Source organism: Diaphorina citri, unplaced genomic scaffold, assembly GCF_000475195.1.
Source record: "Diaphorina citri unplaced genomic scaffold, Diaci psyllid genome assembly version 1.1 scaffold1263, whole genome shotgun sequence".
Taxonomy (NCBI): domain Eukaryota; kingdom Metazoa; phylum Arthropoda; class Insecta; order Hemiptera; family Psyllidae; genus Diaphorina; species Diaphorina citri.
In genome coordinates this window covers 77,537-90,567 of record NW_007378692.1, presented here as the reverse complement: position 1 = coordinate 90,567, position 13,031 = coordinate 77,537, and the positions used below count along the sequence as shown (strand labels likewise).

The 13,031-nt window shown below is 38.9% G+C and overlaps 2 protein-coding genes across 2 annotated transcripts in view; both read left to right on the top strand.

Annotated features, from left to right (window-relative positions):
- Window positions 1-36: 36 nt before the first annotated feature.
- On the top strand, window positions 37-2,973 carry LOC103515050 (cytochrome b5 domain-containing protein 1). Its single transcript, XM_008479967.3, has 2 exons — window positions 37-210; window positions 2,205-2,973. The coding sequence occupies exon 2, from the start codon at window positions 2,249-2,251 to the stop codon at window positions 2,951-2,953; it is 705 nt and encodes a 234-aa protein (XP_008478189.1). The 5' UTR covers window positions 37-210; window positions 2,205-2,248; the 3' UTR covers window positions 2,954-2,973.
- Window positions 2,974-10,472: 7,499 nt separating this feature from the next.
- The window catches only part of LOC108253114 (required for meiotic nuclear division protein 1 homolog), an 11,084-nt gene continuing 8,525 nt past the window's right edge, over window positions 10,473-13,031 (top strand). Inside the window, exons 1-4 of the mRNA XM_017446476.2 lie at window positions 10,473-10,495; window positions 10,917-11,031; window positions 11,327-11,546; window positions 11,810-11,975. Coding sequence (XP_017301965.1) covers window positions 11,025-11,031; window positions 11,327-11,546; window positions 11,810-11,975 — 393 coding nt within the window. The 5' untranslated portion in view covers window positions 10,473-10,495; window positions 10,917-11,024. The remainder of the gene's footprint in view (window positions 10,496-10,916; window positions 11,032-11,326; window positions 11,547-11,809; window positions 11,976-13,031) is intronic.

Sequence of the window (13,031 nt, the reverse complement as noted above, 5' to 3'; positions counted from 1 at the left end):
ATTATCGCATTGACGCATTGTCGCACTCGCACTTCGCACGGTTGGCTGTTCTGTCTTCCGTCACTTCTGTCTTCCGTCGTTACACCTTACACCCTTTGCTTGTTGCTTTGGACGTTGACTTGGGGTTTGGGTTTGGGGTCAGATTATCCAAATTGTCTACAGCTTCACGCTATCATGTCTAACAAGACACCTGATATTAAATACACCAAGGTAAGAATTTAAGGTAATCCAATGAATGAAGTTGATAAACTGATAAAGAAAGTCTAGTCGAGTCTTGTGTGTCTTTTCATAAAAGCAGAAAACCAATTACAAGCTCTCACATCCTCCTTGGTATTCAAAGGTGCTTATATTACCAGTAAAATAACAGCACGAAAAGCTGACATCATCATCATCATTGAACGATTTGAACGTTGAACGGTTCGTCTTCGCATTATCGCATTGACGCATTGTCGCACTCGCACTTCGCACGGTTGGCTGTTCTGTCTTCCGTCACTTCTGTCTTCCGTCATTACACCTTACACCCTTTGCTTGTTGCTTTGGACGTTGACTTGGGGTTTGGGTTTGGGGTCAGATTATCCAATTTTTTTTTCTATTCTATTTAAAAAAAATTCAAATTTTCGCGGTACCGGTATTTTTTTAGTACAGTGTTGCCAAATGTAGGGTGTACGGTGAAATATCGATGTACGGTTTTTTTCGCGTACGGTTTTCCAATTTATTTCCCCTCTTTTGCTTTCAAAGTTTTAAACGCGCCAAATTTGAAATTTGTATTTTGAAATTTTCGTGTTTTCCGGAAGAAAAACGAAGAGAGATAAGAGTGATAAGTGATAAACAGTGTATCCAGAAGAGAAGTTCTATCAACTGTGTTCTCAAGAGAAGATTTTCTGTCCATAGTTTTCCTAAATATATGTAACAATAATATAAGATGTTCAGTGCAAGATGTTTTCTCAGGTTGCAGAGCTCTGACACGAAAATTTCAAAATACAAATTTCAAATTTGGCGCGTTTAAAACTTTGAAAGCAAAAGAGGGGAAATAAATTGGAAAACCGTACGCGAAAAAAACCGTACATCGATATTTCACCGTACACCCTACATTTGGCAACACTGTACTAAAAAAATACCGGTACCGCGAAAATTTGAATTTTTTTTAAATAGAATAGAAAAAAAAATTGGATAATCTGACCCCAAACCCAAACCCCAAGTCAACGTCCAAAGCAACAAGCAAAGGGTGTAAGGTGTAATGACGGAAGACAGAAGTGACGGAAGACAGAACAGCCAACCGTGCGAAGTGCGAGTGCGACAATGCGTCAATGCGATAATGCGAAGACGAACCGTTCAACGTTCAAATCGTTCAATGATGATGATGATGTCAGCTTTTCGTGCTGTTATTTTACTGGTAATATAAGCACGCAAACTCAAAATGGTTTGTTATATGAGAATTAATTATTCATTACTCAAATTAAGAATTAATGTTTTTATTTGAATTTCCCCCCCCCCCCCCTTTCATAGTTATCTTTTCTGTTAGATGTAATCTGACTAGCCTCTCTCCCCAACTCTAGAAATACCTACAACAGGAGTGAAATGGAGATAAATAATAAAACCAATGAGCTATTCAATACATTTACATATATTTTTTTTATTATTGTTACAACTAACTACTTACTTATGTATTTAATTTAAAGCTAGGGCTAGAAAAATCCTTCATGGAAGTAAAACTTAATTATACATTTATAGCTGCTACATTTTATGTTTTCAGGACACCTTACCATTTTACTATTTAATTTCTAAAGTCACTGCCTAAGCTTTACAATATTATTAAGTAGGTACTTAAAATTAATGTGAACTAACTAATTAAACTTACAATTAACAAAATTTTCTTAAATTTCACAGCCTTGATATAAAATGATTTTTTTTTTTTATTTTTTTTTTTAGGTGCTCCAACAATGTTTTATGCATGTCGTTCGCGCCGATATAAAATGATTGATTTTATAATATAAGATTGATTTTTTACTACTTATAATATTTGAACAACAATTTTCACCCACTATCCTTTGTTTACATTATAATTTGGCAAGATAAATGCAATTTTTCTTACCTATACTATGTAGGAATATAGGTAACTCCCTATCCTAACCAGATTGAATTAAATTCCTATTTGAACCAATATTTCTTGAATGAATATATTTGAATCATAATATCAAATTTAGACTGTGTGGACAGCTCAAATGTATACTAAAAGTATTTGCAGAAAATGCCAGTAAAGCAAGAGAAGCGCTCTCAAATGGATTATAGTCAAATGTTCAAGGATGAGAAGTTTTCCAATCTTCCACACTTCACTTCGGATGAGGTTTTGTTGAGAAATAAGCCTCGGTGTTGTTGGGTGATCATATTCGGTCTCGTGAGGAATTTGTCACCACTCGTTCGAGAATACAAGGGGAAACCAGAAGTGAAAACTATACTGGAGTACGCTGGCGAAGATATCAGTCATTGGTTTGACAAAAGTACAGGGGACATCAAGTACCACATCCACCCTGAAACCGGGGTCCGTGTTCCTTTCACTCCGTTTGGGAAGATCCCTCATGTGGATACCTACTTGCCTTCGTACAAGTGGAAGGGGTTGCAAACAGTGCCATGGTGGAAGGACGAACAATACATCATAGGGAAAGTGACACAGAAGCAAATTCCAATCAGGATTCTGAATGTTTTAACCAACCAATACACCTATCTTAACGTGTGCTGTGAAGATACATTGAAGCGGATTGAAGAACGCTATTCTAAATTCAACAGTAACACGGAGCAGTATGTGTGGAAGTATTCTGGTGCTGTTCTTGATATGGACAAGACATTGGAAGAGAATGGCATATCGGATCACTTGGATATATTTGACGCTTGTTTTATCCCGCAAGATTACTATGTTCCGTGTATTTATGTTTATTTCAAAGATGAAATCTATTGAGTAGTGTTTCGTTCATAGAAGTGTTGGTGTTTTTATTTGGGATTAGAATGCTCATACCTTCATACTTACACACCTAGTGATTTTCATTTACTCTTGACATAATAGGCGTCTTTGGCGAATTCGCTGTTTAAAGTTCCTGTTCCTGAACGCTGTCTTCAGATATCAGACCCCTGGGGTTCGAACTTGATACTTTCTGACCAGAATCCCAACTTGTCCGCTGCTCTCAGGCTCACCACATCCGAAGAGGTGGAAGATTTTCTGCACGGAATCCAAGGTCCCCAGTACCGTACACTCGACACAGGTCAGGACATGGAGGATTAAAATTAGAATGGCCACCGCAAACATGATAGCGGCGTAACGAACCTTTTGTACGGTCATTGATATTGACTGTGTGGAGACCACCTGAAATCAGCGAACGAAGAAGTTGAAGTTAGGAAAGCTTTCCTAGAATACCTACCTAAAATGATCCATATAGACCAGAGAAAATCTATCAGATCTAAGCCACAGGATAGAGTTCCGGGTTCTATGCTTGGTATAAGGAAGGAACGATATTAGAATAGATATCACAAATATCGTTCCCCAATTATTACACCTAGGTTCCAATGTCCATCGCGTTAACCGCACTGCACCACTGAGGTTGGTTATACCTAGGCTGACCATACGTCCCGCTTTCGGCGGGACAGTCCCGCTTTGGAGCCTCTGGTCCCGCTGTCCCGAGAAATCCTCTGGGGACGCTAAAATGTCCCGCTTTCGCCCAAAGTCCCGATATTGTCCCGCTTTAGCTGGTCCGAACCTAATATTATCATTGAGAGCAATGAGCTCGGGAAAAAATCCATTTTACGATTCCAATATTGTACAATATTATGTATCAAAATATTTGAAAATAAAATGTAGGGATATTGATTGTGTAGTGCAGAGGCAGGTAGTTTATACCCACATGTTTGTACCTCACCCCCCCCCCCTCCGCCCAAAAAGGCCCGCGTCCCCCTCTGGGCCACAAAAGGACTGCGCGTCCCCGCTTTGGGCCAAAAAAATTATGGTCACCCCTAGTCATACATATGGCTGACCATACGTCCCGCTTTTCGGCGGGACAGTCCCGCTTTGGAGCCTCTAGTCCCGCTGTCCCGAGAAATCCTCTGGGGACGCTAAAATGTCCCGCTTTCGCCCAAAGTTCCGATATTGTCCCGCTTTAGCTGGTCCGAACCTATATTATCATTGAGAGCAATGAGCTCGGGAAAAAATCCATTTTACGATTCCAATATTGTACAATATTATGTATCAAAATATTTGAAAATAAAATGTAGGTATATTGACTGTGTAGTGCAGAGGCAGGTTGTAACATAGGTACCTATCTAACTGATACAAATCAGGAGCTAAGCCTACGCGTGTAAATTTCACCCCCCCCCTTCGTCCAAAAAGGACTGCGTCCCGCTTTGGGCCAAAAAAATTATGGTCACCCTAGTTATACCGCTTATTATTTTCTCCTTAGCGAATTTCAGGGCATACAGGTTCTAGAATAAATGAGAATAAAATTCCTCCTTCAGTTGGGAGTTGAACCCTTGCCGCTCCCTTAAATAACTAATTCTAATACTAACCTGGTAGACCAACAGAAATATCGTTATAAGGAACATCAGGAGGTCGATGAATATGTTACTAACCTGGTAGACCAACAGAAATATCGTTATAAGGAACATCAGGAGGTCGATGAATAGATATGTTACTAACCTGGTAGACCAACAGAAATATCGTTATAAGGAACATCAGGAGGTTGATGAATATGTTACTAACCTGGTAGACCAACAGAAATATCGTTATAAGGAACATCAGGAGGTTGATGAATATGTTACTAACCTGGTAGACCAACAGAAATATCGTTATAAGGAAGGAACATCAGGAGGTTGATGAATATGTTACTAACCTGGTAGACCAACAGAAATATCGTTATAAGGAACATCAGGAGGTCGACGACTATGTTACTAACCTGGTAGACCAACAGAAATATCGTTATAAGGAACATCAGGAGGTCGATGAATATGTTACTAACCTGGTAGACCAACAGAAATATCGTTATAAGGAACATCAGGAGGTCGATGAATATGTTACTAACCTGGTAGACCAACAGAAATATCGTTATAAGGAACATCAGGAGGTCGATGAATATGTTCAACTGCTCATGCTTACTACACTTCTCAACATGGTATCAAATATCTGCCAACAGAAGAGACAAAGAAAAGTTGTTAGAGCTTATTCTCTAGAGTCGTCTAAAGAGTCAGGGCTTCTCAATCAATGGTACGAGGAGTACGCGGGTAGTAAATGAACCCGCTGAGTAATTTGTCTTGTATGTATTACAAATTACCACAAAGAAGGATACGTAATTGATATTTAACAATGTGAGAAGTTTGAAAATCACTGTTTTATACTTAATACAGGGTGCGTCAGGCTAAGTTCTAGTCTATATCTGTGGTGTTTCGCTTCTTCAGTCACCTACGACAATACACCCTGTCTTGTCGAAATACAGTGTGTGTAAAATGTATGGAATACTATGGTTATTATAACCATATTATCTTCATTACAACACACAAAATTAATTAAACTTTAGGTGGCCCTTGTGGTTTCATTTACCAATTCAGTAATAAGATTGTTTTCAATGGGCAGGATAGAGACATGCGGTTTTTCATTTTATTACTGGTCGTAACTACAATCAGAGTTTATAGCTCGTGGTTTAAGGAATCTGATTGGTTAATGTCAATCTTTTTATCCAATCAGATTGCTCAATTCAAGAATTCAAGTAAACCAAGTTTATATCGAGATTTTGGTCCTGGACAATATGAACTAGACGAAAACATAAAAACACCAAGTCATTACTCAGATATTAAAACAAGTTTCAACTCAGATTCTGGTCCCGACTAGGATGAATAAAATTGAACACCGTCCCCTTAACTCAGATGTCACCAAACATTTCTTGCACACTGTATGTAAAACATGTGGACATTATCGCACAATTGAAAGTTCTCCGGTAAACTGGTTTTAGTAAGATTGTGCCGATCTTTGTTACGTCACATGGACCCATCAAGTGATCTCACACAAGTAGGAATTTTGCTACATAACTTTTATTTTCTCTCTAACTCTGACTCCCTCGGGCCGGCAAGTTCATGTTTCAAACAGCTTTGTGGATTTTTGATTATGCAATCTTTACTGATCTGATTTGAGTAAGGCCTCTCGCACATTGGAAGCGTATTATTCGCACATCAAATGAAGTTCTAATGAAAGGCCTGAGACAGGGTGTCTATACTCAGATATTAAAACAAGTTTCAACTCAGATTCTGGTCCCGACTAGGATGAATAAAATTGAACACCGTCCCCTTAACTCAGATGTCCCCAAACATTTCTTGCACACTGTATGTAAAACATGTGGGCATTATCGCACAATTGAAAGTTCTCCGGTAAACTGGTTTTAGTAAGATTGTGCCGATCTTTGTTACGTCACATGGACCCATCAAGTGATCTCACACAAGTAGGAATTTTGCTACATAACTTTTATTTTCTCTCTAACTCTGACTCCCTCGGTCCGGCAAGTTCATGTTTCAAACAGCTTTGTGGATTTTTGATTATGCAACCGTTTACTGATCTGATTTGAGTAAGGCCTCTCGCACATTGGAAGCGTATTATTCGCACATCCAATGAAGTTCCAATGAAAGGCCTGAGACAGGGTGTCTACCAGACTGGAAAACCGGGGATTTTATTTTCCCATTTTGGTAGACACCCTGCTGAGAATTGCGAATTGTTATTGATCTTTTTAAGAGATTCGGCGTTAAGTAGCGGCCGAACGTACATTTCTCGAGGTCCGGCCCGAGGACACTTTTGATCATCATTAATTCTGGAAGCTGTCTGTAAAATTTGAGAGACCTGTGGCTAAAAGTAAAGCCGTGAGAAGAGCTAGTTCCTTTTGAGCTTTTTCCCTGTATAGCCCTAAATTGTAGCTAGAATAAATGAGAATAAAATTCCTCCTTCAGTTGGGAGTTGAACCCTTGCCGCTCCCTTAAATAACTAATTCTAATACTAACCTGGTAGACCAACAGAAATATCGTTATAAGTTATAAGGAACATCAGGAGGTCGACATTGAGCAATCTGATTGGATAAAAAGATTGACATTAACCAATCAGATTCCTTAAACCACGAGCTATAAACTCTGATTGTAGTTACGACTTGTAATAAAATGAAAAACCGCAAGTCTCTATCTTGCCCATTGAAAACAATCTTATTACTGAATCGGTAAATGAAACCACAAGGGCCACCTAAAGTTTAATTAATTTTGTGTGTTGTAATGAAGATAATATGGTTATAATAACCATAGTATTCCATACATTTTACACACACTGTATTTCGACAAAACAGGGTGTATTGTCGTAGGTGACTGAAGAAGCGTAACACCACAGATAGAGACTAGAACTTGGCCTGATGCACCCTGTATTAAGTGTAAAACAGTGATTTTCAAACTTCTCACATTGTTAAATATCAATTACGTATCCTTCTTTGTGGTAATTTGTGATACATACAAGACAAATTACTTAGCGGGTTCATTTACTACCCGCGTACTCCTCGTACCATTGATTGAGAACCCCTGACTCTTTAGACGACTCTAGAGAGTAAGCTCTAACAACTTTTCTTTGTCTCTTCTGTTGGCAGATATTTGATACCATGTTGAGAAGTGTAGTAAGCATGAGCAGTTGAACATATCCATCAACCTCCTGATGTTCCTTATAACGATATTTCTGTTGGTCTACCAGGTTAGTAACTCTGTGCCAAGTTCGAGCGACTTTGGCTGAAATCTAAAGGCCTGAGCATTGCGAACTCTTTTTGAACTTTTTAAAAGATTTGGCGTTAAATAGCGGCCGAACCGTACATTTCTCGAGGTTCGGCCCGCGGACACTTTTGATCATCATTAATTATAGAAGCTGTCTGCAAAATTTGAGCGAGCTGTGGCTAAAGGTAAAGCCGTGAGAAGAGCTAGTTCCTTTTGAGCTTTTTCCCTGTATGGCCCTAAATAGCTTAACTTTGGTCCAGAATAACGGCCGAACCGTACCTTCTGGAAACAGGGACCAAGGATATATTTGATCTACATAATTTATTGAATTTCTGTGCCAAGTTCGAGCGACTTTGGCTGAAATCTAAAGGCCTGAGCATTGCGAACTCTCTTTGAACTTTTTAAAAGATTTGGCGTTTAATAGCGGCCGAACCGTACATTTCTCGAGGTCCGGCCCGCGGACACTTTTGATCATAATTAATTATAGAAGCTGTCTGCAAAATTTGAGCGAGCTGTGGCTAAAGGTAAAGCCGTGAGAAGAGCTAGTTCCTTTTGAGCTTTTTCCCTGTATAGCCCTAAATTGTAGAACTTTGGTCCGGAATTACAACCGAACCGTACCTTCTGGAAACAGGACCCAAGGATATTTTTGATCTACATAATTTATCATATCTCTGTGCCAAGTTCGAGCGACTTTGGCTGAAATCTAAAGGCCTGAGCATTGCGAACTCTTTTTGAACTTTTTAAAAGATTTGGCGTTAAATAGCGGCCGAACCGTACCTTTCTCGAGGTCCGGCCCGCGGACACTTTTGATCATCATTAATTATAGAAGCTGTCTGCAAAATTTGAGCGAGCTGTAGCTAAAGGTAAAGCCGTGAGAAGAGCTAGTTCCTTTTGAGCTTTTTCCCTGTATAGCCCTGAATTGTATAACTTTGGTCCGGAATAACAACCGAACAGTACCTTCTGGAAACAGGACCCAAAGATATTTTTGATCTACATAATTTATCAAATCTCTGTGCCAAGTTCGAGCGACTTTGGCTGAAATCTTAAGGCCTGAGCATTGCGAACTCTTTTTGAACTTTTCAAAAGATTTGACGTTAAATAGCGGCCGAACCGTACATTTCTCGAGGTCCGGCCCGCGGACACTTTTGATCATCATTAATTATAGAAGCTGTCTGCAAAATTTGAGCGAGCTGTGGCCAAGGGTAAAGCCGTGAGAAGAGCTAGTTCCTTTTGAGCTTTTTCCCTGTATAGCCCTAAATTGTAGAACTTTGGTCCGGAATTACAACCGAACCGTACCTTCTGGAAACAGGACCCAAGGATATTTTTGATCTACATAATTTATCATATCTCTGTGCCAAGTTCGAGCGACTTTGGCTGAAATCTAAAGGCCTGAGCATTGCGAACTCTTTTTGAACTTTTTAAAAGATTTGGCGTTGAATAGCGGCCGAACCGTACATTTGGATTTTCTCTGGTCTATATGGATCATTTTAGGTAGGTATTCTAGGAAAGCTTTCCTAACTTCAACTTCTTCGTTCGCTGATTTCAGGTGGTCTCCACACAGTCAATATCAATGACCGTACAAAAGGTTCGTTACGCCGCTATCATGTTTGCGGTGGCCATTCTAATTTTAATCCTCCATGTCCTGACCTGTGTCGAGTGTACGGTACTGGGGACCTTGGATTCCGTGCAGAAAATCTTCCACCTCTTCGGATGTGGTGAGCCTGAGAGCAGCGGACAAGTTGGGATTCTGGTCAGAAAGTATCAAGTTCGAACCCCAGGGGTCTGATATCTGAAGACAGCGTTCAGGAACAGGAACTTTAAACAGCGAATTCGCCAAAGACGCCTATTATGTCAAGAGTAAATGAAAATCACTAGGTGTGTAAGTATGAAGGTATGAGCATTCTTCAAACATTTGCATGATACAAATTTCTTGACCCCGCCGGGAATCGAACCCGGGACTCCCGCGTGCAAGGCGAGTGCAGTGACCACTACGCCATGGGAGCTGACTAGAGGATTTCTCGGGACAGCGGGACCAGAGGCTCCAAAGCGGGACTGTCCCGCCGAAAGCGGGACGTATGGTCAGCCTAGGTATAACCAACCTCAGTGGTGCAGTGCGGTTAACGCGATGGACATTGGAACCTAGGTGTAATAATTGGGGAACGATATTTGTGATATCTATTCTAATATCGTTCCTTCCTTATACCAAGCATAGAACCCGGAACTCTATCCTGTGGCTTAGATCTGATAGATTTTCTCTGGTCTATATGGATCATTTTAGGTAGGTATTCTAGGAAAGCTTTCCTAACTTCAACTTCTTCGTTCGCTGATTTCAGGTGGTCTCCACACAGTCAATATCAATGACCGTACAAAAGGTTCGTTACGCCGCTATCATGTTTGCGGTGGCCATTCTAATTTTAATCCTCCATGTCCTGACCTGTGTCGAGTGTACGGTACTGGGGACCTTGGATTCCGTGCAGAAAATCTTCCACCTCTTCGGATGTGGTGAGCCTGAGAGCAGCGGACAAGTTGGGATTCTGGTCAGAAAGTATCAAGTTCGAACCCCAGGGGTCTGATATCTGAAGACAGCGTTCAGGAACAGGAACTTTAAACAGCGAATTCGCCAAAGACGCCTATTATGTCAAGAGTAAATCAAAATCACTAGGTGTGTAAGTATGAAGGTATGAGCATTCCGGCCAAAAGGATCATCAGGAAAAAGAAGACAGGAGATATTCCTGGAGTAAGTATTGAAACTGTGTAGGCATGAACTCATATGAGTAGGTATGTATGTGGAGTTAAGAAAGAAGAAGAAGAAGAAGAAGAAGAAGAAAAAAAACACTCAACTTTGTGCATTGCCACTGGCATATATCCCAACCGCTTAGCCCTTAAAGCATGGGGTTGCCCTAGGTATTTTATAAGGGCCCTGCTGGGATTCATTATTGACCATAGAAGGTCCTCAAGCAAGATTTTGTAGGCAGAGGGGTCCCAACAAAGTACATTACCTATGCCACTGACAAGAAAAGAAATATTATGTTTACATATGGGTACACTGTACACTGTTTATCCTCTTTTTTAGCTCATCCTTCCTTTATTATTTTTGATAAGAATTTTATATTGAAGGAGCAGATATATTTTAATAACCTTGTGTCTTGTATTTTCAGCACTGGAATGTAGTGGCCTTTTCAACAGCACAGGAGTATGATATTGACAATTTGAAAAAGGGAATTGTTGGCAAAGATCTTTATGAGTTAATAGAATTTGATGACAATATGCAAAGTAAGAACAAACAAGTAAAAGGAGATGATGAAATAATATAAAAACTTAACATAGTAGTTATTAAGTCACAAAGTGTTTTTTGTGTCCTCTTTATCCTATAAGAGTTACTAAGTAATTAGAGAGTTGACCTAGTCTGCTACAGCTATACATGCATATGTACTTAGATGATTATTTAAAATTTGCTACATGGGATGAGAGATAGACATTGTTCCTCTTTTATTATCAAATACTATTTTTTTTAAAACCATGGTTGTTAAATGATATAATAAAAACCTCTTCACTACTTATATTTCAGATGGTGAAAACAGTATCCAAGTTATAGCCAAATATCAAGTGGGAAAGGAACCCAGGTTCATATATTTCTTCCAAGAAGGTTCACTAGTCGCATGGAATGTGTCAGATCTAGAAATAGAAAACCTCTTGGAGTTTTTAAAGCAGTTTGAAATCAAACCTTATGAGAAGGCTGTGGTGCTGAATGAAAAGGAGTTAATGAACTATACATACAGTCCTAATATGTAAGACATTACATTTATGCATTCCCTAACTACTATACTTTTTAAATACCCTTGTGAAGAAAAGACAAACTGAAGTGAGTAAAAGTAGATAGTAATTTTATTAAAAACATTGCTCTATTCAATAACCAACCAATGATACTAGTGCACAATATCTAGTATCTAGATTTGAAATGTTAGGACATCTATGTATAAGAGGAAGAAGCTGTAAAGTGTTAATTTTATTGATGTTAAATATGATGAAATTAATTCTATTCCTGTTTCAGCAAAGTCAGTCAGTTAAAACGGGACAGTATATGCCTAGTGGAAAATTCTCCTGATGATATGCTCAGCAAGTACACAATATCCAATGCCATGGCCCTCTCAGTCAAGTTGGGGATTTGGGAAGCCGCCCTTGACAAATATGTTGACTCTATTGAATATATTACAGAAGTGAGTGTAGTAAATAGGATTTGAACACATGTACCTACCTATTAGTAAAATAATAATAAATCTTTAAGCATAAAATGAGTTTAAAAATTAACAAAATGAAAGTTTGATAGAGGTTACTGTAACAACAAAGGTCTTGTCATACCGAAATTGAAGAGAGAAAGGTCAGCTGGAGAAAACAATGAAAGGGGGGGGGGGGGCAAATTCAAATAAAAACAAAACTTTACCTTTGTAAACTTGATGCTCATACCTCTTGCCATAGCTTAGGGATATTATTTTGATCTATACAAACTCCAAATAGTATAAAAATTACACTACTCTGAAATACTTTATTTCAAAATCAATTAACTTCATACTATAACTATGTCCCTCTTACTAAGACTACAACTGTTGAATAACTGCCAATGATTTTTGATAAGAGGAGAATTTTTGTAGTTTTTATCAGTGTTTCTAACATGAGGGGAAGATTTTCTTTAATCTCTAAAGTATAGGTACCTAGAGTCTGGAGATAACTCTCTAATGTAAAGACAGATATGAGTTATGAGCGGTAGACTACAAAGTATGAAAGATAAGAGGAAATTGTCATTTAATTTTTGGGGAAAAACCTATTACATAGTGAGATATTTATTAATATGACGGTTCATTAAAAAAAAAAATAATAATAATAATAAAAGACTTCTCATCTAGGATTCAAAACTACACCCTCCTACATACTAGGTAAATCAAAGTGTCTAAGTCATGTATGAAAGCATTTATTTGCACTACTCAAATGGAACCAACACATCCTAAAACCCCAGCACATCTACTATTCTTTTGGTAACATGATCAGGATCAAACTCCTCACTTTGGTTGGATCTCCAACACTTTGGGTACCTAAGGCATGAAACACTAGAGTGGGACACCAACAGTTCTCTTGGGATGCCATGCATCACTAATTTGTCACCCATTTCATTGCACACTGTCCCACGGGAAACTGGCACACTCTGGAAATGCATGCAGCCTAGGAAGAACCAATGTTTTTTCACAAAAAAAAAAAAAAAAAAAAAAAAAAAAAAACAC

Bases quoted from the DNA above. Each gene is read 5' to 3' on its own strand.
- LOC103515050 (XM_008479967.3), top strand. From the start codon at position 2,249: ATGCCAGTAAAGCAAGAGAAGCGCTCTCAAATGGATTATAGTCAAATG.